Genomic DNA, 27,691 nt, shown 5'->3' with positions numbered 1-27,691 from the left:
AATATAATACAGTCATCTTTGGAAGAATCAAAACTATTATTGCATCAAAATAAAAAAAATAGCGAAAAAATATTAATCGCTTGCAACGTGGATGCGACAATTAGTGTGTTGATATAAATTTACAAATAACTCAGTTTTTAAAATCAAAAAGAGACACACACAGGCTTTCCCTCCATATTTACAGAAGCGAGCTATTTGACGCTATTCAAGTTACTAAGAACGAAATTTCGGCTTTTTGGCGCTTGGAAAAGTAATACTAAGTTTTACTATCAGCGAATATGCAGCAAGATTTGCGAACAGAGTACTCCAAAAACTAACATATAACAATCGATATCAGACGTTAACCTTCTCTAGTAAATAACGATGAAAAATCTTGCTAAAAGAAGAAATGTTTATTGTGCATTGCAAACGTGTCATATGTCGATTTAATCACGTTGTGGATACGAAACGTTGAAAGGCTTAAAAATTAAGATAATAGGTTGGATGAGCTGCTTATGGTTGAACTGATTCAAAGACCAAGGACCGCCGCAATCGATGTTTGCTTTTGGAATCGCGACGGTTGTGATACGTCACACAATCAATACAGCTGTTAAACCTCATGCCGGGGAAAAAAAACAAAATGTTGCCCACGAGCGACGCAAGTGGCCAAATACCGGTAATCTCCCACAGACGACCCGAGAAACCCCGACCACAATTAGGCTGGGATAGGATTTTTTATATTTTCCCGGGTGTAGGAAGCCAGTAAGACGGCTTATAGATATGGCGTACCACGACCTCTCACCTGGCTACCATTCCACGTCGAGTGTGGGATTATTCAGCCATCTATTATTCAATTCAGTTGCATTGAATAGATTACGTAACCTGTATTAACCAAATATTTCGGTTGGTTAAACTCTAAGCGATTTATTACATCAGAATATTTTCCCTGTTGAATATCTGGCATATTTGTGAGGGGCTCATGTCGCACAACTACGAATCAGGTAAACACTGTTTTGGACATGTATCGCGTCCGTGTTTGGTTTTTTATGTTGATATATTTGTTATTGATGTCAAGCAATTTATTATATCTGTTTAGAATCTGTTTAACCGCGAACGTCTAGCACGTCGGTTCTCAAAGTGCTCCATGAGGAGCCCTAGTAGGGATCCGCGAGAGAAACACAGGGGCTCCGCGAGTTATCTACTATTAGCTATTACCTATGAAAATACTGGCTTGGCTAATTTTGGAACTGTCCAAAGAAGCAGTAACGACATCAATAAAATAGCGGTAGCGTCGAAATGTGGTAACTAAAATACGAAGTTCCAATACATATTGCCCTATTTCAATTACCAACTTGTTGCTGTAATGAATATTTGGAATACAAAACCGCAAATACATCCGAGATATTGAAAAATACTAATTTTGATTTACGCGGGAACATTAAACAGTGAGAAACAATGTGCTTTCTGTTCGGGGCTCCGAAAATAATGGCCAACCTCTTCACGGGCTCCATAACACCAGAAGTTGAGAACCCCTGGTTTGGGCAATTAATTTGAAATTTCAAGCTTGCGCAGTTGTAGGGTAGGGAACACGCTTGAAAGTGATATTAAATATATCTAAACATTATCAGTGCTGTGTTATAACAGCACTCAAACAGTAAGACTGAACAGCCGCAATTCGCAAAATAATTCGCTACTCACGGAGATAAAATACCCGGTCGAAGCAAGTGGTTTCCGATATTTTGGTAGGCCATAAGAAATTATAAGCACGGTCACACATATACTCCATAGATACAGTGAATTTTAATTGTCAGAGTTATCACGAATAAAATGTTTGCATGTGGAATTTAAATTTAACTTTTGATTGATTGGGAACTATCGTACCGTCCGTCACTGCAGTCAAGCGAAATGAGTCCACAGATTTGTAATTTGACTTTTATCGGATTATATTCATTTGATTAAATCATTTATCAAAGGCTTTCGCGGCGCCACAAAAAGTATTCCGCAAGAGGCCGCAGTTTGACCACCTCCGAATTAAAACATCCAAAATGTGTATTTAAAGGCAATTGTAGGTACTCGTGAGAAAGTCACATAAACTAAACATGAGTTTATTCAAATTTATGAATACGTGACAGGTGGCACATGCTTTGATGTACATCCCAAGGACAAAAGGATAAGAGAGAAATAAACGAACTTCATGGTATATGGTAAACATAGTATATGGTACTGCAAACAATGAAAGTGATCAAAGTTCGTTAGATAATTTTTCCCGATTCCTGTCAAAGATTCAGTTCAAATAGTAGCTTCTATTAATATACAAATTTAGCTTGGTACTATGGAACATCTTTTGTATGATCGAGGCATGTAGAATGGAATCTCCATCAAAGATTCCGTTCATGTAGTGACTTCAGATATAACACCACTAAAATTCAGTTTGGTGATCTATGGAAAATCTTCTTTATAATTCAGTTTAATACAGCATTCAGATGCTTCATTTCATCTGAGTACCACAGTCTTCATTTGGTGAACCTTTCAAATCTTAATCCAGGACATCAATACATGATTGAATGCAATAATTTACACCGAGAATAGACCAGAGAAATCTAACAATTGCAGTCTCCCTGAAAATCAATACAGAGAACTTCCAATATCTCATCTGGCTGAAGCTGCCAAACTATATCCCATGGGTGCGTAACTTGAAACTAATAATGGTATTTGTCAAATTGCTATTGATCTAATACATTCTACTTATATGTAGCCTAACCTGTTTAAACTTTTCTTTTTCATTGCAGAAAATACATAATATCTAAACTATAGTAGAATCTGAATTTGGCCTCTTGTTGCTAGGCCAAATTTAGTGAAAATTCCTGTCTAAATATAACATTCCATCCGATCTTAATCTGTTGTTAGTGTACACTAAACTTAGCTAATCAGTATCTTCAAGATGAAAGTTAATTTATCTGAACTTTTTATAAGTGTAGATGAAGCATAAAAAATATATGGTACTCTTAATAAAGTTTAACGAATTGAAAAAAAATCATTTTTCATTCCTTTTTCCTTTCAATATATTCAATATTCAGAATATTGTTCTGCAATGAATATGAAATATTAACTCACATGGTTTAGAAAAAATATATAGTTGAATAACCATTTGCTAAAATTTTCTTTGTTGATGAATTGATTAACTAAATAGATCATTTCAATCGTTTTTCTATGTTCATAAGCATTTATTTCACTTGTCAAATACTTGAATATGTTTTACTAATACTTACTAAAGTACTTGAATGTTTGTTCACAAAGTTCTGGAGACAAGTCAACATTTGTTTCAGGAGCTAGGACAGGCGTTTGTAGCCAGTCCCGTTGGTTGTATCCCAACACCTGAAATAATTAGAATCAAGGTTTTATAAATACACATACACAATATTAGAATTGTCACAGAAATGAATTGATTGGACAATTTAATGTTTATTGATTACAACTTCATAGCTTATTAACTTCATGACACGATTAATTTATTCCCTCAATATTCCCAGACGTTTTATAATTTTATGCCCTTTTTGAACAAAGTGACAAATTGAAGTTTTCGAACATTTGAGCATGTTCAAAATGAATCGAATATTCGAACATGTTCGAAATTCATTATATATAATATAGTAATTTTTTGAATTTTGGAATAATTCAGAACAATCCTATTTAAAAAATTTGGAGCCATCAGACAAGCAGGTCAAAACACATGATACCTCAACTGGCAACATGCAATACAGAGAACACAATGACCTATTATTTATGTTGTTTCAGACATGATCAACATGAAGAAATGAAGATTTATTTAATTTTCCACATGAACTTGCCCCCAATTTTGAATGCACTCAATATCCCGTATTCAAAGATATTTTCTCATAATGTATTCGGAATGGTGAAATATTCTACTCAAGAGTATTTCTGCACTGATACAGAAATCTATTCAGTAACGGAAAGCCAGCCATGGCCTTTTTACCATTGATACCATTTACTCTTGTTATGTGTATGTATTATTCTATTATCGATTTTAATCGGTAAGTATGTTGATAGGTATTTGTCTGTCTGTCTGTTTGTTTGTCTGTTCGCGATATCTCACGAAAGCGAGATTGAATCTGCTCCAGATTTCGCAATAAATGTTGGGGCTTTATGGCCTCTTAATTATAGCATTTGGCAACAACACTAAAATAAGATAAACAGTGTCCTGAATAGTTTCAAGATAGTATTTGTAATATTATTTACCTACATTGAAAGAAAAATAGCAATTTACCAATGATTTCACACTTTGGTCATGAACTTTGTTTCGTTTAATCAAATTCAGTTCACACAAACCTAAGCATAGGACAGGAGTTCTATGTATCAACTCTAAGAAGAAATTTCAAGAGCAAGTATAGTGTGATATACTCGCTCGTAACACCAATTTTAAAGCAGTACCATCATAAAAATCAATGATTCGAAGAGATAATTTTGCAACCACATCCTTACTCTTGGATTCGCCAAACCTCAACACTTTATTCTATTATTTTTTTATTCCAATGGCAGGGAAAAATGAAGAAATTGAATGGTTAAAATTATTATACTCACACTGTTGGCTCTAAGACGATATTTAGGAATCTGTTCTTTAACAATGGAGACAAGTTCTACCTCAGTGGCATCACAATTATTGTGGATATCTGAAAAACATAAAAAACATTTCCAGTATTAACTTATATTCCTGGTTTGAAATGGCATGTCTATATGAAATAAACACAAAAGGGTTGAATTAGAATAATGTAATAAAACAAAGTAAATGACCTTCTTTGACTTCAACATCGTGCCTAAAGAGTATAGAGCAGTGTTAACTCTAAGCAAATTATGAATGCGAAAGTGCTTCGCAGTCCAAAAAAAAAGTGCGAAAGTGCTTTTGCCGATTTTAACAAGTTAGGTGCCCTAGCCTTTCATATAACCCATTTAAAACGGCATAGATACTCGAAAAAGCGCTCCTCCGGTTAATATTATGATTTAAAGAGAAGCCTTTTCGTTAACCGAGTTCCCTTCAAGCGAATTCATGTTTAATTAAAACAAGCGAATTCATCGGCAACGAAATGACATCTGCTAACACCTGCCGCGGACAAAACTTTCATGCAATGTATCACGGTGTCAGTTGCTTACTCGCGTAAACAGCAAAGACTTTCACATTTGTTACTCCCTCCATCTAACAGACACGAGGCCGGCTGGAAACCATATTAGTTACAGGGTGGATCGTTTGTACAAATCCGGTGCAAAATAATCCCCCCCCCCCCCCAAATATAAATAGCAATCAACTAATTAGGGTTAGGTGCGCTGGAAATTCAACTTTTCGATTCATCCCTAAACCTAATCTGATAATTATTAATTTGTGATTTTGAACCACTTTGAAAGTCGCCACCCGCTGTTTTAAAAGATAGGTTAACCTACCTTCCCTCCGAAATATTATGCAGGATACTCCCCTGTTTTAGGAGATAGGTTGACCTACTTTCCTTTCAAACTTTTTTCTCCGAAATATCACACAAGATCACTTTGAAAATCCTCCCGTTTCGTGAGCTAGCGTGACCTAATTTCTCATTTACATTTATATTATACTATTTCAGAGCTTACCCAAAGACAAGTAATTTTTAAATATCCACATGCCTTGGTTTGCGTGCGAGTTAGTTTAAATCGGGCAGAAAACATCATATATTGGCAAAATGTTTAGTAATTTCATGTACTTTCAGCATTCATAAATAGCACTCTTTGTAATGCTGCTGACCTAGTATCAAATATTCGCATCACAACGCCACTTGCGAGGTTTCCATATATTTCAATTACACTAATAGGAACAATGACATCAAAGAGTTTACTTTGCGAAGGTACACTAAATATAACGAGGGTGATTCTTGAGAAAAACATGAATATAAAAAATAAACGAATGATATGATAATGGATCCCAAATAATTTTGAGAGTGTCTCGAAATACCAATCCATTTGATAAATAATTTTTATTCGACCACATGAACGCTGATATCCTGAAAATTAATGTTGAAAGAGAATTACGCATTCTCAGATATCGGACATCCAGTCGCGATATTCAATCGTTCATATGCACAAATCTCACATTAATAGTAATTGCTACCCAAGTTTGTAAAGTTTAGAAACCAACAAACAGAAAATAACTAACCTAAAACACAATTAAAATTCAGTCGGCAATAAATTTGTCGCCAAGACGATGCCATACAAAACAAAAAAGATTTGGTCGCGAGAGTTACGTGAGATGACTGCCGTTGTTTTTTAAGCAGAATGTAAAAAAATTTATAATTAATAAACGGGAGTTACGACGCCCTTTACACATCGTGTGTATTAAACTTCCCTGGTAGGTACTTTGGTAAGTACTATTATTATTGTACCTATACACCTGTGGAAGTATTTCGGACAATTTCGAATTTAAAATAAATGAAAACCAGACATATATATAATAAGGAGGCAAAAGTAAAATGAACATTTATTGAAAAAGTTATTATTTAAGAAAGACAACATGATCGTACAATTCCGCCAAAACCTCGATGTTCGCAAGTGAGATGATAAATGAATACTTCCCTGTATTCGATCAATCAATTAACTTTAGCGTATCGTTGTTCTGCCAACAAACAGCAGGGTGCAAAATATTTCCGTCCTGTGATATGCTCACAAATATTCTCAATATTAATATCATACCCTCGCGTATGTACTTTGTATTAGCTCTTTAGTGATCCCTTCCATCCTTGGCCAAGTCATGTTTCGAATATGGGAACATTTTATTCGACCATACATGGCCGGCGGGATGTTAAAATTGTAAACAAGAGAGAGAGGTAAAATCAATCGCGAATTTCGTTATAACGGCTCGTTTACGAATTGTTGCGCCTGTTATCGTCGAAAATGATTACATTTGTTGTATTTTGAGGCATTTAAGCAGTAATAATTGGGCATGACATCATCAAAATCGTCAAGTGAGATCTTGAAATTGCAAATTCCGTAAATAAAATTGCGAATTATTCGGTAACGAATTCAGCTTTAATGACCGTCGGGGTATTGTTTTGTTGAAAATTATTATTAATTTGAGAGCGCCAAAAACATACAGTCCATACCGATGCGACTGCAATTTATATGGTCGCAATTGGTGTGGCGCGTTTATTAATAGTGTAAAATAAATTAAACGAATATCAATTATAACCAAGCCTGTCAGCGTGTTTATTTTCTGTGGGCAGGAATCGTAAAATACCATCTTGAGACAAATTCACTTCTATTATAAAATCTTAATTTTCAGTTATTATGGTTATACAAATAACGTGTGGCAACTTTTTAATTTATCGACGACCTTAATTAGGGAAAATATGTATTTTATTGGGAATGCAAAATAATAGTAACAAAACGCATTTTTTGTGATATAACTTTGTATTTTCGGAAACGGGTTGCCGTGAAAGGTAAAATTTGATTTAAATTAATTGCAAAAATGTTTTATTTTAAATGTAACAAAACACATTTTTCGAGATACAACTGTATTTTCGGATACCGGGTGTCATGGAGAGTAAAATGTGATCTGAATTCACCGTAAATAATGTTTCATTCCAAATGTATTATAACGCATTTTTTTGAGATATAACTTTGTATTTTCGAAAACGGGGCGTCACGAAAATTATTAATTTAATGTTTTATCTATCGTCTAACTAACGTCTGGAACACATCATTTTCGGGGAGAACTCTAGCCCGCGAAACGTCATTTAATTTAAAATAGAGAATGTTTCACGCATTTCAAAACGGAAAATCACCAGTAAGTGGACAGGGATTCAACCCTCCGGATTCAGTATTCTATATCCCCCGTGTCAGAACTTTCTGAAGAATGGAACAAAGAACCCGTCAAACCGCCGCGGAAGAAGGGGAGTATTTTTTTGCATTAATAATTAGGGCGTGACAATATCAGAATCGTCAAGAAACTGGTGAATTTGCAAATTCCATAAATAAAATTGTGAATTGCTCGGTAACATTTTAGCTATAATTATCGCCGGGGTATTGTTTTGTTGAAAAAACGTCGAAACTTGAGGGAATTAGTTACAATTAGCGCCTGACCTCTATTAGGCACTCGAGCACTCGAAAAAAAAGCACTCGAGCCCAATTTTTTTAGCAATAAGTCGCATACGTGAAATATCCTGTAAAAGAAGTGCTGTTCATTAACGTCATCTCGTCTTATGACCACGCAGAAATGCCTTTATAGCCGAATTATTCAATCACTATTTCAAATCAACATTCAGGATTGGCACAATTTCAGATTTGCGAAGTTTATCACCATAGAAATACATGAGAAAGTTAATTATCGTCTTAATAAATATCTGCATCACGGTATGGACAATAATATTACCATTCGCATAAATATGGGACGGTAAATTTACAAATCTTGATAGGTAATATTAAAGCCAGCGCAAATGTTAATTCGAGTCCTCAATGTCTTCAACAGCTGTTGCCGATGTGAACGAACGGGTAAACCCGAAATATAAAACTTCGATGTCCGCCGACCCACAAGAATTCATATTTGTAAAAAAAAGAGGGCGGGAATATAGATTACCCAAAACCTGGATATCGCCGCCAAAACGATCGGTGACAAGAACAATTAGCGATTACAACGGAATTAACCAGTAAAAAGGCTTTGTTGCCGATTTTTTAATGTTTCCACCACGTTTATTCGGTACTCCTTGAAAATATTCGATTTAAAAAAATATTGAATTTTGCCCACCCCTCCTCGCATATCAATGAGAAATAGTTGTGTAAATATCGCAAAAATCCGGAAAATGCCACGTCCTTTCAACATTGTGATTACAATAAAATGGCATTTAATGGTATTTTGTGAATTTGTTGATTTTGCAAATCTGTGACATGCTGCTAAAAGTTTCGTCTGATTTGAAAATCGTGCAGTTTGGTCACAATTCATCCAAAGTGACTATAACACCTTACTAACACTTTTTATAGTCATTTTGAATTCATCGATATCATTGATAGTCACATGACCACTCTCAGTTCAAAGAAACGCCCCGTGAGCGTTTTTTGCAGGAGAAGCGGAATCCGTGTGCTCGTATAATAATCATATTATAAACAAGAATTTTGCCGTTAATGCAAAAGCTTTATCTCCTATGTCTGCATCTCATAGGTTAGAATTCCGGTAAATATCGTTATGATATGCAGAATTGAGTTACAAAAGTACCAGTATGTTACTTATTTGTCAACTTAATACTCGAAAATATTTGTTAACTTTGAATTTTTATTCCATTCAAAATCGGAAAAAAGTGCTATTTCTCTTCAAAATCGGAAAAAAGTGCTATTTCGCAGTCCCTAAAAAAAGTTGCGAAAGTGTTTCGCAATTTTCGCAAAAAAGTGCGCTAATAGTGAACACTGGTATAGAGCAATCATTGATGTAGATAAGCAAAAAGAGTCATGAATTAAAGAAAATCGCATGTATGCAGGATGCTTTCAAAAGACACTGTATTGCATTTATAATATACTTTTACCGTAGCAACTAGCAACAATAAATATTTTCTTATGTTATATACGTAATCTTTTCGATGTGGGTATTTTATTCTTGATGTCTGTAATGGTTCCAGAATATCGTTTCTGACTATTCAAGTCATGATCTAATTTCCAAGTCTGTTTTATATACTCAAATGTACCAATATAAATAGTTTCCCTATTAAAGGACTATAGTCTTGTTATTCTTTGTCTGATACAGGATGCTTGGTATAAACATACTCAAATAAAACACTCAATATGAGAGGATTAAAAATGAACTTGCTGAACTCATTTACATAATAAATATCGGCAATGGCTAAAATAATTAGATGAAAGAGAGAGAACACTTAGGAGTGCATGCGACTTTACATTGTAATTCACAATGAAATATTTATGACCGGCATACACTTTTCACGACCTCCCATTCACATATTGATTCCTACAATATTTGAATACATAAGTTTGAAAAACTTGGCACCAATTACAAATAGAAAAAGTTTTGGCCGTTTTAAATAGGTCTAATGAAAGTTAGATCATTATGTAAAACATTAGAAAATTTAAAATATTTTTATGGAACACTTTACTCCTATGTAACAACATTTTAAAGGATCTTAAACAAGAATCCAATACCGCTCAAAGACTTCTTCTGTATGTAAATATGAATGTCCAAAATATTTATTAAGTATCATGAAAACAAAATTAGAATAAAATATAATATACTGAGCATAACTTTTCTTTCCTATGGAAAAATTTTTTTGAAATACAAAGAAAAGCTTAAAGCACACTCTTCATGCTCATATCAAGCACAATATCGCAAAACAACACACAGTCATGGTTTTTCCTAATGATTGTAAGCAATCCGAACAAACAAGGTGAACTGTAACCACAGTAAATATATATATATATATAATTAAATAGAATTAATAAATTGAATAAAAAAATAGAATAAAATAGCAAAGCTATGTGACTATGTCATTTAAAAAATTAAATGGGCTGATCCTTTTACCAAGTCATGCAAAAGCGCAGCCAGCCCCAAATTCTAGGGAGGGGGTGGGGGGCAAATTGTTTTTTGTATTATGACCTAATACGACATTTACTCATGCCTTTTGCTCCGAACAAGGCTAGATAAAAACAGCAACTGATATCTAGAAATATATATTAAAAATTCTCTCGACGTCTGCAGACTTACTTCGCTGTCAAAGTCATTCAAGGTATACAAACTGACATTTCATCTATCTTGGTTGGTTCATTTAGTGAAAGGATGATTGATAGCAACCCAGGAAAAGTCAATTTTTAGTAAATCTCTCAAGAATAGAGTAAAATTGTGTTGGAAAAGGTATAAGAATTTTTGTCTCACTGCAAATGTCGCAAAATTGCAATTTGAAAAAAAAAATGTTGAAAATTTTGAGGAGGGTGGCATGTCTCCCCTATCTATGCCGAGACTATAAAGTCTTGACGATTGTGGTTATCAGCCAAATGTGTGCATTCAAACCCCAATGTTCCAGCCCAGGCCATATGTTATGACCGCCTATGACCTCCTTGGAAGGTTACAATTTCAATCTTTGTGCATAATAAAAATAAGTGAGGTTCAAACATATTATAAAATAGCAGTTGATCATACGATGAATATTATTAAATTAATTTGCATAAAAATCGTATTATTGCTTTTCAACAATTCACTTCAAATATATATGCAAACAAACAGCATACATCACAGCATGAAAAAAACTTCTGAAAACTGGGATGCACATTACCCATATTCTATTAATTTGTCTTTGACAACACCCATCTATATAAAAGTAGAAAAAAGAATGAAGAGATTTGGTGATTTTTATCTGAAGATCAGTGATGAACTTCTACACCTATAGTAATGTTTTGCACAAGAAGTCCCAGCAAATAGGCAAAATTACTTTGCCCTAACATACACAGATAAATTGACAGAAGACAGAAGAATGCATAGTCATATAGGGTGTCCACAAATTTTTTTAAAAATCGCAATGGGAATTTATCGATACCATATATTATTTTGGCTTTCATAGATGTAAGTAGATAAGATAAAAAATACCTAAACAATTATTGATCAAAAAACAACAAAATTAAAATTGTAATGGGACCTTATGGACACCCTGTACACAAAAAATGCCGAAATATTGAATAGGCGTACTTTTAACATTGTTCTTGTGTTAGTAATAGTTCAGGAATGAATACTATTAATACAGTATAACTCTAAGTTTATTTCGGCAGTAATAAGATTATTCAAACCAAGTGATAACAAATGCAACAATGGCTGCGTTTATTAAACCAGTGAAAGTCTACCTCATTTGTAAAGACTATATTTTTTTGGTCCTATTTATCAGCAAGTAGCAATTCAGTATCAATTTCATATATACAGATGTGAAAAGGCAACAAAATAAGTTAAATTAAGTTAAATAAAAAGTCTCAAGAAATGCTATTTCACAATGGATCGTGAAAAATCAAAGACTCCACTGAGCCTATTTATACATAAAAAACTTGCAAACTAAAAATGTCTTACCAGTGAGAGTAGATGCCTCTGTGAGCATTACTCCATAGGATATCCAACAGATGAAATAGATCAGCAGCAAGCCAGAGGGTCTCAATTGAAACAGGTTTCTAGATCCACAAGATAATAGTGACACAATCTAATAATATTCCACTGACAGTCATTAAAAGTAATCAAGACCAGCACCTGCTGACCTATCTGCCTAGGAAATGAGGAAACTTTACATTGACAAAACAAATAATCAATATTGGTGTTAACGAAGTGAAGACTGTTAGGATCAATGTGCTAATGTCCCCCATCAATAAAATCAATTGAAGCCTAATTGCAAAATGTAGCTAATCACTTGATAATAATATGGGCAAAACATTCACAACTTTAGACCAGCAATAAACAATCTGATGGGATATGTGTATTGAAGATTGTGCCAGATTATATTGAATAATGATAATTTCACTACAGCCAATATCGAAAACTACTGAAAAGAAAAGAATTCAGGGCTTTACTCTGGCCTAAATTCAGAAATTATCTCTAACAATAATTAAAATTAACAGTGTTTCCTCAACTGATAACTCAGTAAGGCATTATCTGCAAGAGGATTGCTGGACTCCTCACCACTGTCTGACTGTAGGTACCTGCTGGTCAGTCAGGGCTTCCTCCACCATTAAGTTGTCAGGTCCAGACATCTGAAACATATAACTGGCTCACTAATCCCATACCGGTACGGTACCCGACATGGAATGGCACTGTACCGTAACCGAACGAGAGGCCGTGGTTCGCCATATGGTAAAGTCGTCTTATCGTTTTCCTCTCCCCCTGGATAAATATGTAAATCCCATCCTTCTTTCTGTCTTTGGAAATACACTTCTGCGCTTAGGTTTGAATCTTGGAATACCAGAATACAGGAATACTGGAATACTTTCAACTCCTCCTACATGTCAGCTATAGTTTACCAACGTTCAGACAGTAAACGCTTGCTTTAATAAGTAAATTAACATTACCGCCGGCCCGGGAAAAAGATTATCTCGCATGTCAAAAACTAGGGGACTGTACGAACTACAGAACTAGGGTAAAAATAACTTATTTTAATCAAATACAGAATTATTAGCTCCATGCAGTCATAGACAGTACAGCAGTACGAGTCTATACAACAGTGGACTACGATTATGCTTACTTCTGAACCTAACTATGTACGGTAGGCTACTGATGATGTAGAATGTATACTTTATTTTACGGTACCGTACTCACTCTTCAGCCCTTATGCAAAGTCAAGTTTATTGACTTTACGAGAAAATGATAATTACACACTTTTACCGTGGAAGATATCGTAGCAGTCGCGGGAACCTGCGAGCATAGTTCTAATATCTAATTTATTAATGAAATACTTGGAATTTTCAAGTTTTAAATCCAGGCTACTAAAATCTTCATAACCCTGTAACCAGAACACGATTCACAATGAATCGCATACTTAATCATTATGATAACAGAACATGACCATAAACTAAAAATTCTAGATGTTTTCAGTGAAAAATATCATTTTTACAACTACATAAATGCTTTCTCTCTCAAAATTCCTCTGACAATAAACTACATTCTCGCCAAAATTCGTCCTTACAAAAGTTTGCATGCGCAAAGCTGCATTCTCGCAATAGCCCTCGCCGTCGTTGGGTGGTTCACGTAGCCGCTGGTCGGTTACGGCTTCCTCCACCACCAAGTCCATGCTTCCGAAAACAAAAAAATACAGTAAAAACTAATCCCATACCCGACTTGGAATGGTAACCGGACGAGAGGCCGTGGTTCGCCATATGGATAAGCCGTCTTATCGGCTTTCCTCTCCCCCGGGATAAATATGTAAATCCTATCCTATCCTATCCCGCCCTCATTACAAAAAAGTTCCATGCGTGTTGCCCCCATATTGAGCAGTCTAAATAGATTGTGTCCAAGTTGGTCAGTTTAAATAGCGCAATGCATTCCGATAAGATATCGTAGCTGATGGGATATGTGTATTGAAGATTGTGCCAGATTATATTGAATAATGATAATTTCACTACAGCCAATATCGAAAACTACTGAAAAGAAAAGAATTCAGGGCTTTACTCTGGCCTAAATTCCAAGTCGATCTCTCCGCACATTTCAAAAAAGAGTTCATATACATAGGTCAATCTAAAAACGTCAGCCTGTCCAAATACCCCGGTAGCGTGGAAAATGAATCTTGTTTGAGGAAACAAGTTTAATAATTATTATAGGCCTATAGGGATATATCGCCATCGAAGCGCTGATTACGCATTGCGGTGAGTTAGATTTTCTGATTTTGTAATCTTTTATGCTCACAAAGGTTCACTTCCAGAAAGTTACAATCTTCGAAATGTCCATTCTCGCGAGACAAAACTATACTAGTATTAAAAGTTTAATTAGTCATATATTTTACCATTGCAATCTTCTATATATATTTATATGGTCTGGTAATAAACTTTTATTGTCTGAGCTACCTCATTGCATGGGGCGTCTTATATGGCTCACCTGTTTAGAGCTATGAAGTGTACAAAAACCTCAAGTATTTGTAGCCCAGACAGAGAGAGATTTATTTTTATTTTTTCGTCAACCATGGGCAAAGTACGGCCCGCGGACCAACTCCGGCCCATTGGGTAATTCAATCTGGCCCGCCTGATGCAGCCACAACCAAACTGAAATCAAATTTTGATGTTCTAGCTAAAAATAGCCCAAGAAATTGTTGAGAATGCGGTCAAATCCAGTTTTCACACGAGGCGTATTGTTTTCCACCTTTGCTATGTAACACTGTAAATATTATTCATAAAATGTAACTTTGCACGTCACACTTACATGGCCCGCCAGACTATGTGGGCAAAATTTTCGGCCCCTGGTTAAAAGACCTTGCCCACCCCTGGTAGCCTCATGTCAATCGTTCTCTCAAAAATCTATACATTAACAGAAATTTCTTCCGCATAAGGCTGCTCTGGAAAAATGTTCTCTCAGTGTGGACTATTCTGCTCTCGTGTTAATATTGTCTATCTTCGATTTGCTTCAGGATCGATAACACCCAATTTGGAGATGAATAATGAAGATTAGTGAGTACCGTATTGAACCCAATTTATTCATATTGGCCAGCTATGAAAGTGGGATTTGACAAAAAAGGGATTGAATTATTATCTCAAATTACAATACGAAATATAATTCGACATAGTTACGCCAATCCCATATTTTTGTCAAAAAACTGTTACTAACAGAAACATTTACTTCGTTCGCTTTCAATTTGTATAGCTAGTGATCACAATTAGCGGTGATTATTAATTTCTTTCTATATCTCGTATATTTTATATGTATATATATATATTTATTTTTTACATATTATATTATTATCATATTATTTCTATTTACAGTAGGCCTAATGTATTTTGCATTATGTTTACTTATAGCACAACGACTTCTTGCAGCCCAATTCCGAATGTGCATCTTGACCTATAGAGCAAATTATTGCAAAGACATACAGCTGCAGATATGCATTTATACGTTAACTGGTAAACGATATATTATATTTTATATATGTGCAAATGTCTTGGAAAGAAATCTTCACGTATGAGCGAACCACAAATTCAAGACGAGCGAAACAACATTTTTGTGAGCATGTGTTACGAATCGACGGAAACAAAGTTTTGTCATGGGTATATATGTTGTATCATCCTCTAAACAGGTTTTGAAAACGGCGAAAAAAATAAAACAGTCGCTCATGTGGTCCATCAAGAATTCATGTTCGCCTCAGCATGGATGCAAACGAAACTCAAGGGTGAGATTTCTGTAACTTTTTCCTAGAATCCTATATTGTAGATCGCATAAACTTTTAGCCTTGTGCTATTTTGAACCTGAGTATTCACAATTTCATATGTGTCCACAAACATTTTGAAAAAAGTAACATTTGAATATCGCAGGTTCGACAATTGCTTGTACGCTCTTGACAAATGGAAAAATGTTGTAACGAATATGGAAAAACCGGAGAAAGCTGAATCTAACTTACGCTCTGGCGAAGAAAAGGAGATTATATTATATTCGGAAGAACGGAAAGAAACGTTACTTGAAATGAGTGAGCGGTTTAAACTAGAAAACCCTCAAAAGTATGCACAAAGACGAAACGAGCATCTCATTCGCCAAGAAGAGTCATTTGGTATTTACAGGCCTAATCGGTTGGTAGATTCAATTGAAGCAAGACTGGGAAGTATATCTGTAAGGAAACAGGCAGAATTGGCGAGGAGAAAAAATATGGTAAGCAATTCTAATTCCTATTAGAACTTGGGGGCATAGGAATATTTATTTCTAAGAATTTTCAGAGGAATTCTTCCATGTAAAATGCTTTGATCTGAACTGGGTTTAATTTGAATCAAATAAGGTGTCAAAATCTTCGGCCATGAACACAGTGCCAATTTGCTTTTGGCTTGACATGCTAAATATGTCCAACAACGATTGCACACATACGGATCCGCCCTTGCTTGAATCAATTTGGCACAAGGCTTGACGTCACTTGGAACTGGTCTGTGAACTTATCTCCTATATTTAAATTATAAATTTCAAGACATTTATTTCATTGAATTAGTATTGTAGTCAGTATAGTATTATACTTGAGCAAATTTCATCAGGAAATATCCTATGCAGAAACTACGTTTAGTTTTTTTGGAACAAAGATTTTGTGCACTCGTATAATTTGTTTTGAAAATCGCTTCAATCGCCTGTGTTCATATTGTATCTTCCGGTGATTTTGTAACATCCGTTTTACAGTATGATCGATGAGCAATTATATTTTGAGGTTCATATTTCTAGCCTCCGCTTCTTCATCTTCGCGTTCAGTACTTTGAATTCAAAAAGAAGAAACGCCACGACGACCACGGCTCCCTCATAAGTTTGTTGTAAGTTTATAAATATATAAATAATACAGTAATAACGTGTTTTTATTTTATTTATCAATATATAATTTAATTTAATTCAACTGTTTTAGCGGAGACTCTGAAGACAATATATCAAAATTTGAGTACAAAGATCAAAACGACCTAAAAGCATTTCCATCGCTCCTTGTACAAAATGATGAAAAAAAGAAAAACAAAAAATGCAGAGTTGAGCTTAGAATAATGGTAGTCGGAGCAACAAATTTACACAAATGGATTCACAGCCATGACAGAAAACTCAAATCGAGAGTTGTCTGTGCGGTGCAACCGGATAGTGAGCTGTATGGATCCGGAATGTCCACACCTTATACAAAACCCAATTATAACAACGTGACAAGGTACACAAATTTTATGTATATATTGTGTAAAAATCAGTGGCATTAGGGAGGTAATAAAAATGGAGGTCAAGAAACTGTTGTTTAATAAATTTTCATTTCGACAGATAAATATTTATAGTTACGCATTTTGGCAAATATTACATGTGAAATTCGTATATAATCCATATATTTCGGCGCCCCTGTAGTATGTGCACCAAGATGGCGGACACCTGAACATAGTATGTGTACCAAGTTAGGGTTAGGCCATAATTTGATTCCAATTTGATTTTCTCTAATTTAGTTCTAATACGAGTTCGGTGACCAGCCATGTGACTCCCGTAGTATTTGTACCTGAAATCATGGCCTAACCCCAACCTGGTACACATACTACTTGGTTCACATACTACGGGAGTACCTAGATTTCTGCTCTTTCTCCAGTTTAAAGCTACACATGTTTTGCAGTTTTAGTGAACCCAGGTCCCAGAAAATATTAATATTGACACAGTCCTCCAATTCTCATTCTAGGTGGGGCCACATATTTATCATCCGTGGATTTAATGCTGACATGCTGATGGAGAAAATGATTACATTTACAGTTGAAGCACAAACTTCTCACGGAAAGAAACGAATTGGTTATATCAACGTTTCAACTCAGGGATGTAAGTAGAAAATCAAAGGGTTGAGAGGCATATAATTCCGACGTTTCATGTAATAAACTTTGAACTCTGCATATGAACAATACAAAACTAGTTCAAAAGAAGTCTAATTTGAACAAGGCTCTATACAAGCACCCACTTATACATACGTCTCTGCTATTTTTTAGAAAATCTGGAATCTTTCCAGTTTGGAATTCTCCGTTGAAATATTACAACTTGAGTTATAGTTGTGGGCATATTTTTTGAACCCGATATATCAAAAATAGCATATAGTTCCAAGTCTCTAAGCATTAGTATATAGCGTCCAGCCGTCCACCAAACTGAAGAAATCCGAGGGGAAATTGTTTGTGATTATATTATTCACATGTATAATGCTTGTAACACATACCTATTTCTTTACAGGTATTCTTGGTCGCGTGAAAAAATCAGATGCAGACTTATGTAACAATGATCCAAGATTTTGGAAACAATTTCTGCTCAACCCTAATGAGCCAGTGGACGTTCATCTCCCTATCTTTCCTTCGGAGACCTTTCGCAGTAAAAGTCCGCCCAGATCACTCCTACAACGGCTGGCGACCATCAGAACAAAATCGGCCAGAATGCCAAGCCTTCACATGAAAACCTTCAAAAGTACCGGCGATCTGAGTTCGACGGGTGTTAATGATTCAAAACAAACACTTTGAATGTGAAGTAAATTAAACTTTAAATTTCGTCAATTGTATTTAGAATTTGATCGTATGGAAAACAATCCGCAATAGAGCGGATTAAGATTGCACCTTAAAACACACATAGAAACCCATAGAACTGGTACTATACAAAGCGTTTTTTGCTAATGACAAAATTTTTGCATTTAATACGTTGCAAATATCTTTAAGTGAGAATGTCCATAACTGTAAACGTCGATTGGTGCATTTGTATGTGAGTACAAAAGTATGAAGTCTCGGATGTTCCAAGTACAGTGTTCGTGTGCAAAGTTAGTTATACAGTAATCAGTATCGGTTTACCTTGCAATATATATATATTTAACTAAACTCAGCGTTCCAAGAGTAAAAAGGCCTTTCCAACAACACGTACATTTCCCCATAAGCCTCTATATCAGGGTACATATGACGACTTCCTTTGAATGCAAACAATTCTATTGAATTCTCATTATGTAAATGCCATTATGTATAAACCAATGATATTGACGACAAGTCGCAATGATAAACTTACATCACAAAGCGACTGGTGTTAATTTTTAAATAAGCTGGTATAAGTCAAAGTATATAGCACAATCTAGCTATCGTTTGACAACGATATGAGAATACATCACCGGGACTCTGAATGTGTACAAAACTTAGAATCAAAATGGACTATAAAAGCTCGATATAAGTTGCAAAATCATAGTATATATACATTATTTACTGGTCAACAATCGTCTTCTCCCAATTTGATCCATAGAGAAAGTTCTTGTTGCCTCAGCGATTCTGAATATTCGATGAATTTCTATAACTTCCAAGATATATGTTATCAACGACACAATCAACACCACCCATGTCATCCATATACTGAATTCTATTTTGTCCTCTGAAAGAATAAGGTCAGTTGCAGCAGCTGCTCTTTTCTGACTCAACTGCGTGACCATAGTACGAACTTCTAACTCCAAATTCCTTATTCGCCCCTGCGAGAGATGAGAAAAATTGTCAAATACTATTGATTAGGAAACTGACTTTGCTAGAAGAAGTAGAAAACAAAAGCCGCCAAATTACTATAATCCATCGGCAATGACTAGTTTCCCGGACCCCGACTTCAGAGAAATCCCTAATATACGAACCAAGAAAACTACTACTGAGTTATCTTGAATTATACATAATTTTGGAAATACAATTTTAAAAATGATAACATGAATACGAGTAAATGGTTATGACCATGCTTCAAAATTTGTCTGAGTGAAAAAAAAAACATTCGGGTATGGTTCAATTGTTAACGTAATCGTTGAGTTATTGCTACGATTATAATACAAACAAACTCGGAAGCCGACGCTCCACGTCCAATTTCTGGCATTGGTGGCAAAAGCTTGGCATCTAGAAGATGAAACTGAACAAATACAGAAACTAATTAAAGTACTTTGATACATTTGTATTGAAATCTTAGACCTACCAGAGTTGTGTATCCATGATAATGAGACATATTCATAACAAGACTGTTCCAGTGATTTTCAACCCGAATGGACAAAAATATTTTCTTCGGTCCCCAACTGTAGTTTTCCATACATACTTTAAACGAGCCTACAAACAAAATTAAATAAATACTTATAATCAACCTCTGAAACAAAATATCTTTTCCTCTTAAATTTTAGCCCAAGAGAGATTGCGCACAATAATACGTTTATGAAATTTTATTGAAATTAAATTGTTTACCGACGCGGAGTGGCAAATAACATGTCCTTATACTATTTAGTAAGGAGTTCCCCATCATCTTCATTATTTCTTTGCACCTGTAAAGTCCATAAAATAAACGGGCCGACGCTATGGCGCTGACATGGGCAAACTACGGGCCGCGGGCCAAATCCGGCCCATTAAGTACCTCAATCTGACCCGTCTGTTGCTGCCACAACCAAACTGAAACCAAATTTGATGTTTTAGCTAAAAATAGCTCAAGGAATTTGTCGAGATTGCAATTTAAATTAGTGTTGGCTTGGGGCGTATTGTTTTCCACTTTTGATTTTGTAAAACTGTAAATATTGTTCATAAAAGGTAACTATTACGTCACACTCACATGCCCCGCCAGCCTAGGTGGTCCAATTTATTGACCCTATAGCTCAAAAACCTTGCCCACCTCTCCTCTAGCGGGACTATAGAGAAAACACAGCTGTTTGATTACGCATATATCTTACTTAAAATAATAGGGACGAATATTAGAGAAGGTTAGTCGTTTGAACTTGAAAAGTTACTTGGTTGGTAGTTAAAGATAAAGGCATGCACATGATATGAATTGGTGTTACAGAGTAATAACAACTACGTTACCACTGGTCTTTGGTATGTTGTGATAACTTCCACTTCTATGTAGTTTGTTTTCGTGTACAATAAGGTTCTGGGCATCTGCGATAAATATCGTAACAGGCTCAAAATTCATACTCTGCAACAAAATTTGGCAACGAAATTAGAAAATAAGTTATGAAAAGCAGACTGATCGACAACATATTATCAAGTACCTGACGTTATGGCTAAATTAAATGGCATATTTATCGTTAAATGGCATGTTATCGTTGAATCGTTCATTACCAACTAATTCGTTATTTTGGATTTTTGCTTAGAATACAAGGATGACGTCGATAACTGAACAAAATTGCCATAGCTGTCCATATGATATGATGGACAATAGTTCACTGTATGTAGAGAACCTGCTGGCATATTTTATTGAAGAAGTTCCATCGAACTCTCAACCAAATTCTCAGTGAGATATTTTCTTTATTTTTTTTAGGAAAGTTCAAGAGTAATTTTATTTGATGATGCTCCCAAAATGGGAGATAGATGATAGTCCGACCAATAGTGCTCATGTCAATTCAATTCTTCACTCAGTCAGAGGAAAGTTTTCTCACCTGGTATAAAACATGCAGTGAGCATTTTTTTTTGACATATTGAAAGACACAAAATCGGACGCCTTTCAGCTTATAAATAAATTGATTCAAAAAGAAGTGATGGTTGAACTGGTGGCGATATGGACGATGCACATGATGAGTGAAATGACGAAGTTCGTGCTTTTGATGTTGTTCGTGATATAGATGGCGATAGTTATTCAAAAAATCAGCATGATATTGAGAGTGATTTGGATGCAATGGTGGATGTCGTAAATGGAGCTGTCTCATCTTATCTTGAATATGCGCTTTTACTAGAAAGAGAAAGATTGTTACAACTGCAGAATCGTAAGCTTTTTTGTCACACATAGTTAAAGATCCTTTGCATACTCAGTCATTGATAATAATATAAACTCGCGTTTGATATGGTTAGAAACGTAAGCAATGTTAAAAACATGTCACATTTGTCTGATGCCAATCAGTCTGTATAAATTGGCAAAAACTTTTTACGAGTAATAATAAACACTCAAATAGAGGTATAGACGCCATCGACTCCCATTGCGCATTTGCAATATTATCCTTTCATATGTAACAAAGTTGATGGTACCTATTTTAACAACAAAATTCACGTTTGTCTCCATTTACGATGATGTTTTGTTAAATCTAATATTCTCCGCCATTTTATTTATTTTAGCTATTTTATTGTTTTTACCTCCTGATACAATTGACTTTGATTCTTCTTTGACGTTGTTCACTAGTCTTGTTGCGTTTCTTTCTTTCTTCAAACTTTTAGTGTCATTCGCGAATTTTGACATTTTAGCCATATTGGCTTTAATTTTATCATTTGTAGCTTCCAGTGCACCCAACGTTTCATTTTTTTCAACTCTGCCTTTTGTTACATGTATTTCGTTCTCAGGACTTTTGGTGGTATTTGTAGTTTTTGTTGTCACTGACTTTTGAAAGGTACCCTTATCTGACTCTGCTTCTAAAGATTTTCGGGAATTCGTTGTTCTGTTTTTAGCTTTCAAACTCTTTACATTTTCGTTCACAGTAGTGTCTTTTAATGGGCTATTTGGTTCGGGGATATTACCACTACTCACAGTAGGGTTGTCCTGTGTTGCAGACTCGTTGTCGAAAGTCTTGCCGGAATTTACATTCGCCCGGAGTTGGTCTTGCTGCTGCACAAGTTTCAAGGGACTGGGAAAATACGCAAATAGAAGTGCCAGGCCCGCAATAAATACCAACACAATTGCTATAAAATATCTAGAAATTGACATATTTACTCAATTACTTATATTCCATCTACAGCTGCGAATTATTACTGAACGATGTAGATAGATATTGAGAACTGATATTGTACACACAATGGAACTGTCAAGTATGCACGCGAGAATGATTCAATCTTTGTTAGTATAGCAGATTTGTAATATGCAATAAGTACACAAAACGATTTCAAATTTATTGTGGTTTTACTAAACTAAATTATACGCCTAAAATGAAATATGGGCGTTCACGGGATCGCGCCAAACAATCTTCAAAAAAGCAATAGACATTTTCGTGTCGACAAGTAATACTCATTTAATATCTTAGATGTAGTTTTTGAAATAAGATTCCAGAATGTATTTGAATTAGGAATGAAACCAGGATTTCAATAAATCTGTGTTATAGTTTTGTGTTTGTAAATGCAAACTAAAGCCGTCGTCCTTCGCGCATCAGTCAATTAATCACGCTTCATGATCACATCGAATGAGAAGGTCAAAATCGGGACAATCAGAATAATTTCTTTACGCTGTTGTTGCTGATTTCCGAATAAACATCATAAACCAATATAGCATGCCATTAGATTATTCATTATTATTACGACTCCATGATAGTGTGATGAAAAATCAATTCATTTGAATATTCTTCTGAATGATTCGAAAGAATGAGAAATGCGATATGGCTTATGTTAGCTATCGGTATGCCAGCATTAGCTGTATCATTCTTACTCAAATTAGCGTGTATATGGATACATTGCAGGTGAGATGCGAATTCTCATTTGTAAAATACTGAATAGAAATGTTAGTGAAGTTAGTTCGACTTACAGTACACTTGTCTAGTATATATATGAATATTCATAACCATTACTTTTACAGGTTGGTGAAATACTGTCTAAAAAAGAAAAATCAAAGTTTTCAAATGACACAGAATGATGATGGAAGGGAAATACCAGAAGAAAAGTACAAAAATACATCCTTTGTTTCAAACAGTGATCTAAAACTTGTATCATCGAATGATTCAATTTTGGAGCACAAGGGTTCTGCTGAGAACAATTCTAACTTGAACTATATTCCTGGCAATGCATTTGGGTGAGATAGCAACTATACAATAAAGTTGAATAAACTGTAACAAGTAATAAGATGATGTTTTGGTCTCCATAATATTTTACCATTCTGTGTTGAAACTCGCTGTTTGTATTTCCAATGTCAAATCATGAATTATCAGGGCATTTGAGTATTCGTGGTGCGTACTCTCGATTCCGTTCGCTAATAGTCAACATTCCACCGTTAGAATTGTGGGTTTCGGCGTTAGTTGATCATGTTTGGTACAACAATGGTTAGGTATGCTCTTTTCCCCTTAACCGGACACACGCCATTAAAACTGGGAATCACGAATTGAATGTACTTGTAAATCTGAAGTGTCGCCGTGTCACAGTGTTGTTATTTTAGCGACAAAGGCGTTGTTCAATAACTGAGATCGTAGTGGCTAACTCTCTTTCCTTTTTGGCGACGAAACGATCTCTGAAACGAGTGGTTTAAATGACTTTGTACAGCTGATCGAGGAGAAGTATAATTGGTATTAAAGCGAACCGATTGCGGGCAATATATTTATAATCGATGAAAATTTGTCGCAGTGATTGAGTAAATTTACGAGGTGATGCATCATCAAACTGATTGAGTTTGTGCATAGGAATGGACAAACGAATTCGTCGTTTTTATAGTGAAATAGATAAAGTGTTAAATGCAATAGACGTAGAAAGTGAAAATTTCTACAGGTATAGTATTCTTGATAAATCATTCTATAAATGATGCTGTGATTATATCATATGTGTAACCTATACGCATGTGGCCATTGAAAGTAATATATTAGAGCTTCACAAATCATATTTTAATTAAAGAATACCCAGCGTTCTCAATTGGGTTGTTTATTAAGACAGTTATTTATTTATTTAGACAGAAGAGGTTGCCGTCGCTATCTCATAATTTTAGATATCATGCGACGGTATATTAGAAAATCTATTTTAAAAACGTCAAAGGCTCATCAAAATGTTAAATAATTGGAATTTTAACGTTTTATTTCAGAGAACTGCCTCCTGAGAATAGCAATGATCAAGCGGTCAATGATGATGACACGGCCGGAAGACGACTCGAAATTGCCGTAATTGAAACAATATGCACGAATGAAGAACTTCTGAAAAAACGGAAAACAGGCGAGTTATTTGTAGTCTATTTGATAAAAAGTTGCTGTCATCAAATAATAATGCGATACTGGTGTTGAATTAATGTAACGCCAAAAGAGGAATTTTTACTGTAATCAAATTCAACTCTCGATTCATACTAGGTACATTGCTATTTCAAAACATATATTTGAGTGACTTGAGTGGGTTTTGTGGTGCAATGCCCTTACATTTCTACTCCAGGCTTGCTCTGCACGGTCCGTTTTTTCGACAAAAGTACAAAACTAAGCTCGAATTTTAGATTGTATCCTACTCCTTTTCAAAAGCAATCTTTGTTCCGATTTCGTAATTTTGCTATTACTTCAAATAATTTTATCAATTGACGCTATTGACTTTCAACTTCAGGTATTCTGCAAAAACGTTGATGTTGACAAACACTTTTAATTTTAATTTATGGGTTTTATTCCCATGTCAATCCTAGCTATTTTATTGTACACATTAAAGAGTTGAGTGATGCTGTTGCCAGCAATGACGTAACGAAGCTAGAAGACGCTATTGAGTGGGCAAGGTTCGACGGCTATCAAGCAGAATTGAGAGATGAAATTTATCATGCATCAAGATGCATACGGCAAATTGCGGATATGGGTAAGTAGCCTACAATCGTTTTGTGTGATGAAGAACACAATTGCTAGACAAGTCGCGATTTTGGAATTACGTTCAATACGATAATAACTTTCCCCAAAATGGCTTTTCTGGATGCGGATGACATGATATGACTTCACTTCAATGCGACCGCAGTCGAACATTTGCTATAACAATCTTCTTCCAACTTTCCCTGTCCTCCATTTCACTGGCAAGATTCTCCCGGGGTATTCCCGTGTCCTGTTCAAGTTGATCGATGTATGTACGTCGCTGTCTGCCCACGCTTCTTTTCCCATGTTTTGGTTCCCATAGGATCAGTTTATGTACGATTTCTTTCTTGTTTCTATAGCAGTGGACACTGAATCTAAGGCGTCTCTCCTTTATAATGGTTGTGATGCTTGGTAGTTTACCATATAGTGTTTTGTTTGGAATTTTGTCCTGCCATGTTACTTTTTTAACTACTCTAGGCATTTTTATGTATGCGCCGTCCAGCTTCTTGCTTGTTGCCTTTGTGAGAGTCCACGTTTCTGATCCATTTAAAAGAACAGTTTCAACTACAGCTCTGAAAAACTTTATCTTTAGTTCTTCCCTCAATCCCGATTTCCAAATTTTTTCTAGTTTGGATAGTGCTGACCAGGCCATTCCAATTCTGGTATTTATATCTTTTGAACAGGTATTTACTCATTCTCCCAAATATCGAAAGTCCTCTACTTGGTTCAGCACATCTCCACCTATCGTTTTCAATTCTTCATTGTCCTGATTGAAAAGCATGTATTCCGTTTTGGAGCCGTTGATGTGTAGTCCTATTTGCCATGATATGAAGTGCTCTAAATTGCTTTCGAAATAGACAGTCCATACCGATGTGAATTAGACAGATCAGGATATGAGTGTGTCCACGTATCCAACTATACCCTCATTTCGAACGGCTTAATTTTTTATTTAGAGAGAATTCGGGCAGCTGTTAGAGACCTTCGGCAAAGTGTGGTGTCTGAACTGCGAAGCTATGGAAAACCACCCCGGATGGTACATACAGTGATGCTCTGCACTTACTTGCTACTAGGAGTGAAGGAAGAAAAGGACTTACGTGTACGTAGGATTATGCTTGTTATATATTGGCTATATATATACTTCCACGGGCCACTTTACCCTTTCTTCATTGCAGCGTTGGCAGGCAATCAAAACCCTTCTGAGTCAACGAGGGAAGAACGCACTGAAAAATCTCATGATGCGATTCGATCGACATCACGTTAAACCAGAAGTCGCATCACGTGTTCAAGAACTTTTGGCGGGTTTTGATTTGAGAAGCGTTTGTGACGTCAGCGAAGGCGCCGCGATCTTCTATGTTTGGGTAACATACACACTTTACTGGGGTATTGAAACAGCAGATGTTGAATAGTTTTTGATTCATTTATTCTTTCATTTAGGTGTGTGGGATGATTCAAGACACGTAAATTGTTCAGTGCGACAGTTCAAAGTCTCAAGAATTCAGATGGTTGAGAAATCTTCTGGGTGCCAGAGAATTCACAATTTATAACTGTATAACGATGCGTGCCACTGCAAGCCTGAATGACACCTCATTAGCTGACATTTCATTGGTTAGCGAGAAAAGATATTTCATAGATGTGTTCGCCGAATCAACCTCTTCACCAGTGTACAAAAATGACACTATACAGGAAATATGACAGAAATTCAGCAGATTTGCCAAAACATTTCCGTGACAACAATGCTCACGGCTAATCTAATTTACGCATTGTAAACCCATTTATATCTAATAAGAAGTGCTTATTACCATAGCAACCTTGGAATAATTCATAAGTTGGCAAACATAAGAAAGATAAATTTTTGTAAAATAATTTCCGACAGACATTGAAGGCACTTCCCCACCAATTGTTTATATCCATAATCAAAATATGACGCAATGGGTCATCAACGTTATGTAGATCCTGATGGTGATACATTTTAATTGAAGTGCAATAAACACAACTTACAGTTTGTTATTATGATTTGTTTATTAAACAATAAATATCACAGTAACATGTTATAAAACGACAATTCAATTCAAATAGATTCTCATATCGACGGAGAGAAAAATTATGTG

General features: G+C 35.4%; 4 protein-coding genes across 6 annotated transcripts in view; 2 read left to right on the top strand and 2 right to left on the bottom strand.

The window, feature by feature from the left end:
* LOC120330337 (uncharacterized) overlaps positions 1 to 12,270 on the bottom strand; it is a 29,115-nt gene extending 16,845 nt beyond the window's left edge. The window contains exons 1-4 of one of the 2 annotated variants that reach the window (XM_039397244.2): positions 12,053 to 12,270; positions 11,274 to 11,308; positions 4,579 to 4,667; positions 3,249 to 3,354 (exon numbers count right to left, since the gene is read on the bottom strand). In XM_039397244.2, coding sequence (XP_039253178.2) covers positions 3,249 to 3,354; positions 4,579 to 4,667; positions 11,274 to 11,277 — 199 coding nt within the window. In that variant the 5' untranslated portion in view covers positions 11,278 to 11,308; positions 12,053 to 12,270. The remainder of the gene's footprint in view (positions 1 to 3,248; positions 3,355 to 4,578; positions 4,668 to 11,273; positions 11,309 to 12,052) is intronic. The other variant, XM_039397243.2, reaches the window with a different exon arrangement.
* A 3,520-nt stretch (positions 12,271 to 15,790) lies between these two features.
* On the top strand, positions 15,791 to 19,180 carry LOC120329678 (uncharacterized). The gene is made up of 6 exons (XM_039396413.2): positions 15,791 to 15,839; positions 15,982 to 16,312; positions 16,865 to 16,950; positions 17,040 to 17,324; positions 17,829 to 17,962; positions 18,362 to 19,180. The coding sequence occupies exons 1-6, from the start codon at positions 15,817 to 15,819 to the stop codon at positions 18,640 to 18,642; spliced, it is 1,140 nt and encodes a 379-aa protein (XP_039252347.2). The 5' UTR covers positions 15,791 to 15,816; the 3' UTR covers positions 18,643 to 19,180.
* On the bottom strand, positions 18,768 to 22,911 carry LOC120330439 (uncharacterized). The gene is made up of 5 exons (XM_078118545.1): positions 22,228 to 22,911; positions 21,540 to 21,829; positions 20,965 to 21,076; positions 20,099 to 20,226; positions 18,768 to 19,619 (listed from the first exon to the last, which is right to left on the bottom strand). Exons 1-5 carry the CDS (start codon positions 22,790 to 22,792, stop codon positions 19,356 to 19,358), a joined length of 1,359 nt encoding a protein of 452 aa, XP_077974671.1. The 5' UTR covers positions 22,793 to 22,911; the 3' UTR covers positions 18,768 to 19,355.
* Positions 22,912 to 23,377: 466 nt separating this feature from the next.
* LOC120330088 (uncharacterized) lies at positions 23,378 to 27,485 on the top strand. 2 transcript variants are annotated; one of them, XM_078118546.1, is made up of 7 exons: positions 23,378 to 23,534; positions 23,651 to 23,863; positions 24,857 to 24,984; positions 25,456 to 25,596; positions 26,537 to 26,679; positions 26,756 to 26,941; positions 27,018 to 27,485. In XM_078118546.1, exons 1-7 carry the CDS (start codon positions 23,440 to 23,442, stop codon positions 27,042 to 27,044), a joined length of 933 nt encoding a protein of 310 aa, XP_077974672.1. In that variant the 5' UTR covers positions 23,378 to 23,439; the 3' UTR covers positions 27,045 to 27,485. The 2 variants fall into 2 exon arrangements, with proteins under 2 accessions (XP_077974672.1, XP_077974673.1); XM_078118547.1 differs by lacking the exons at positions 23,378 to 23,534; positions 23,651 to 23,863 and adding an exon at positions 24,090 to 24,549 and having other exon boundaries at positions 27,018 to 27,480.
* The last annotated feature ends 206 nt before the right edge of the window (positions 27,486 to 27,691 follow it).

Source organism: Styela clava, chromosome 12 (assembly GCF_964204865.1).
Source record: "Styela clava chromosome 12, kaStyClav1.hap1.2, whole genome shotgun sequence".
NCBI classification, from domain to species: domain Eukaryota; kingdom Metazoa; phylum Chordata; class Ascidiacea; order Stolidobranchia; family Styelidae; genus Styela; species Styela clava.
This window is presented reverse-complemented; position numbering and strand designations above follow the sequence as displayed.

Bases quoted from the DNA above. Each gene is read 5' to 3' on its own strand.
- LOC120329678 (XM_039396413.2), top strand. From the start codon at position 15,817: ATGGATGCAAACGAAACTCAAGG. The intron at 16,313-16,864 runs GTAAGCAATTCT...TCATATTTCTAG, and splicing joins TGGCGAGGAGAAAAAATATG to CCTCCGCTTCTTCATCTTCG. The intron at 16,951-17,039 runs GTAAGTTTATAA...CAACTGTTTTAG, and splicing joins GGCTCCCTCATAAGTTTGTT to CGGAGACTCTGAAGACAATA.
- LOC120330439 (XM_078118545.1), bottom strand. From the start codon at position 22,792: ATGTCAATTTCTAGATATTTTATAGCAATTGTGTTGGTATTTATTGCG. The intron at 21,077-21,539 runs GTGAGAAAACTT...ATTTTGTTGCAG, and splicing joins CACTGCATGTTTTATACCAG to AGTATGAATTTTGAGCCTGT. The intron at 20,227-20,964 runs GTAACGTAGTTG...TTTTGTTTGTAG, and splicing joins CAACATACCAAAGACCAGTG to GCTCGTTTAAAGTATGTATG.
- LOC120330088 (XM_078118546.1), top strand. From the start codon at position 23,440: ATGAGAAATGCGATATGGCTTATGTTAGCTATCGGTATGCCAGCATTA. The intron at 24,985-25,455 runs GCGAGTTATTTG...TACACATTAAAG, and splicing joins TCTGAAAAAACGGAAAACAG to AGTTGAGTGATGCTGTTGCC. The intron at 26,680-26,755 runs GTACGTAGGATT...TCTTCATTGCAG, and splicing joins AGGAAGAAAAGGACTTACGT to CGTTGGCAGGCAATCAAAAC.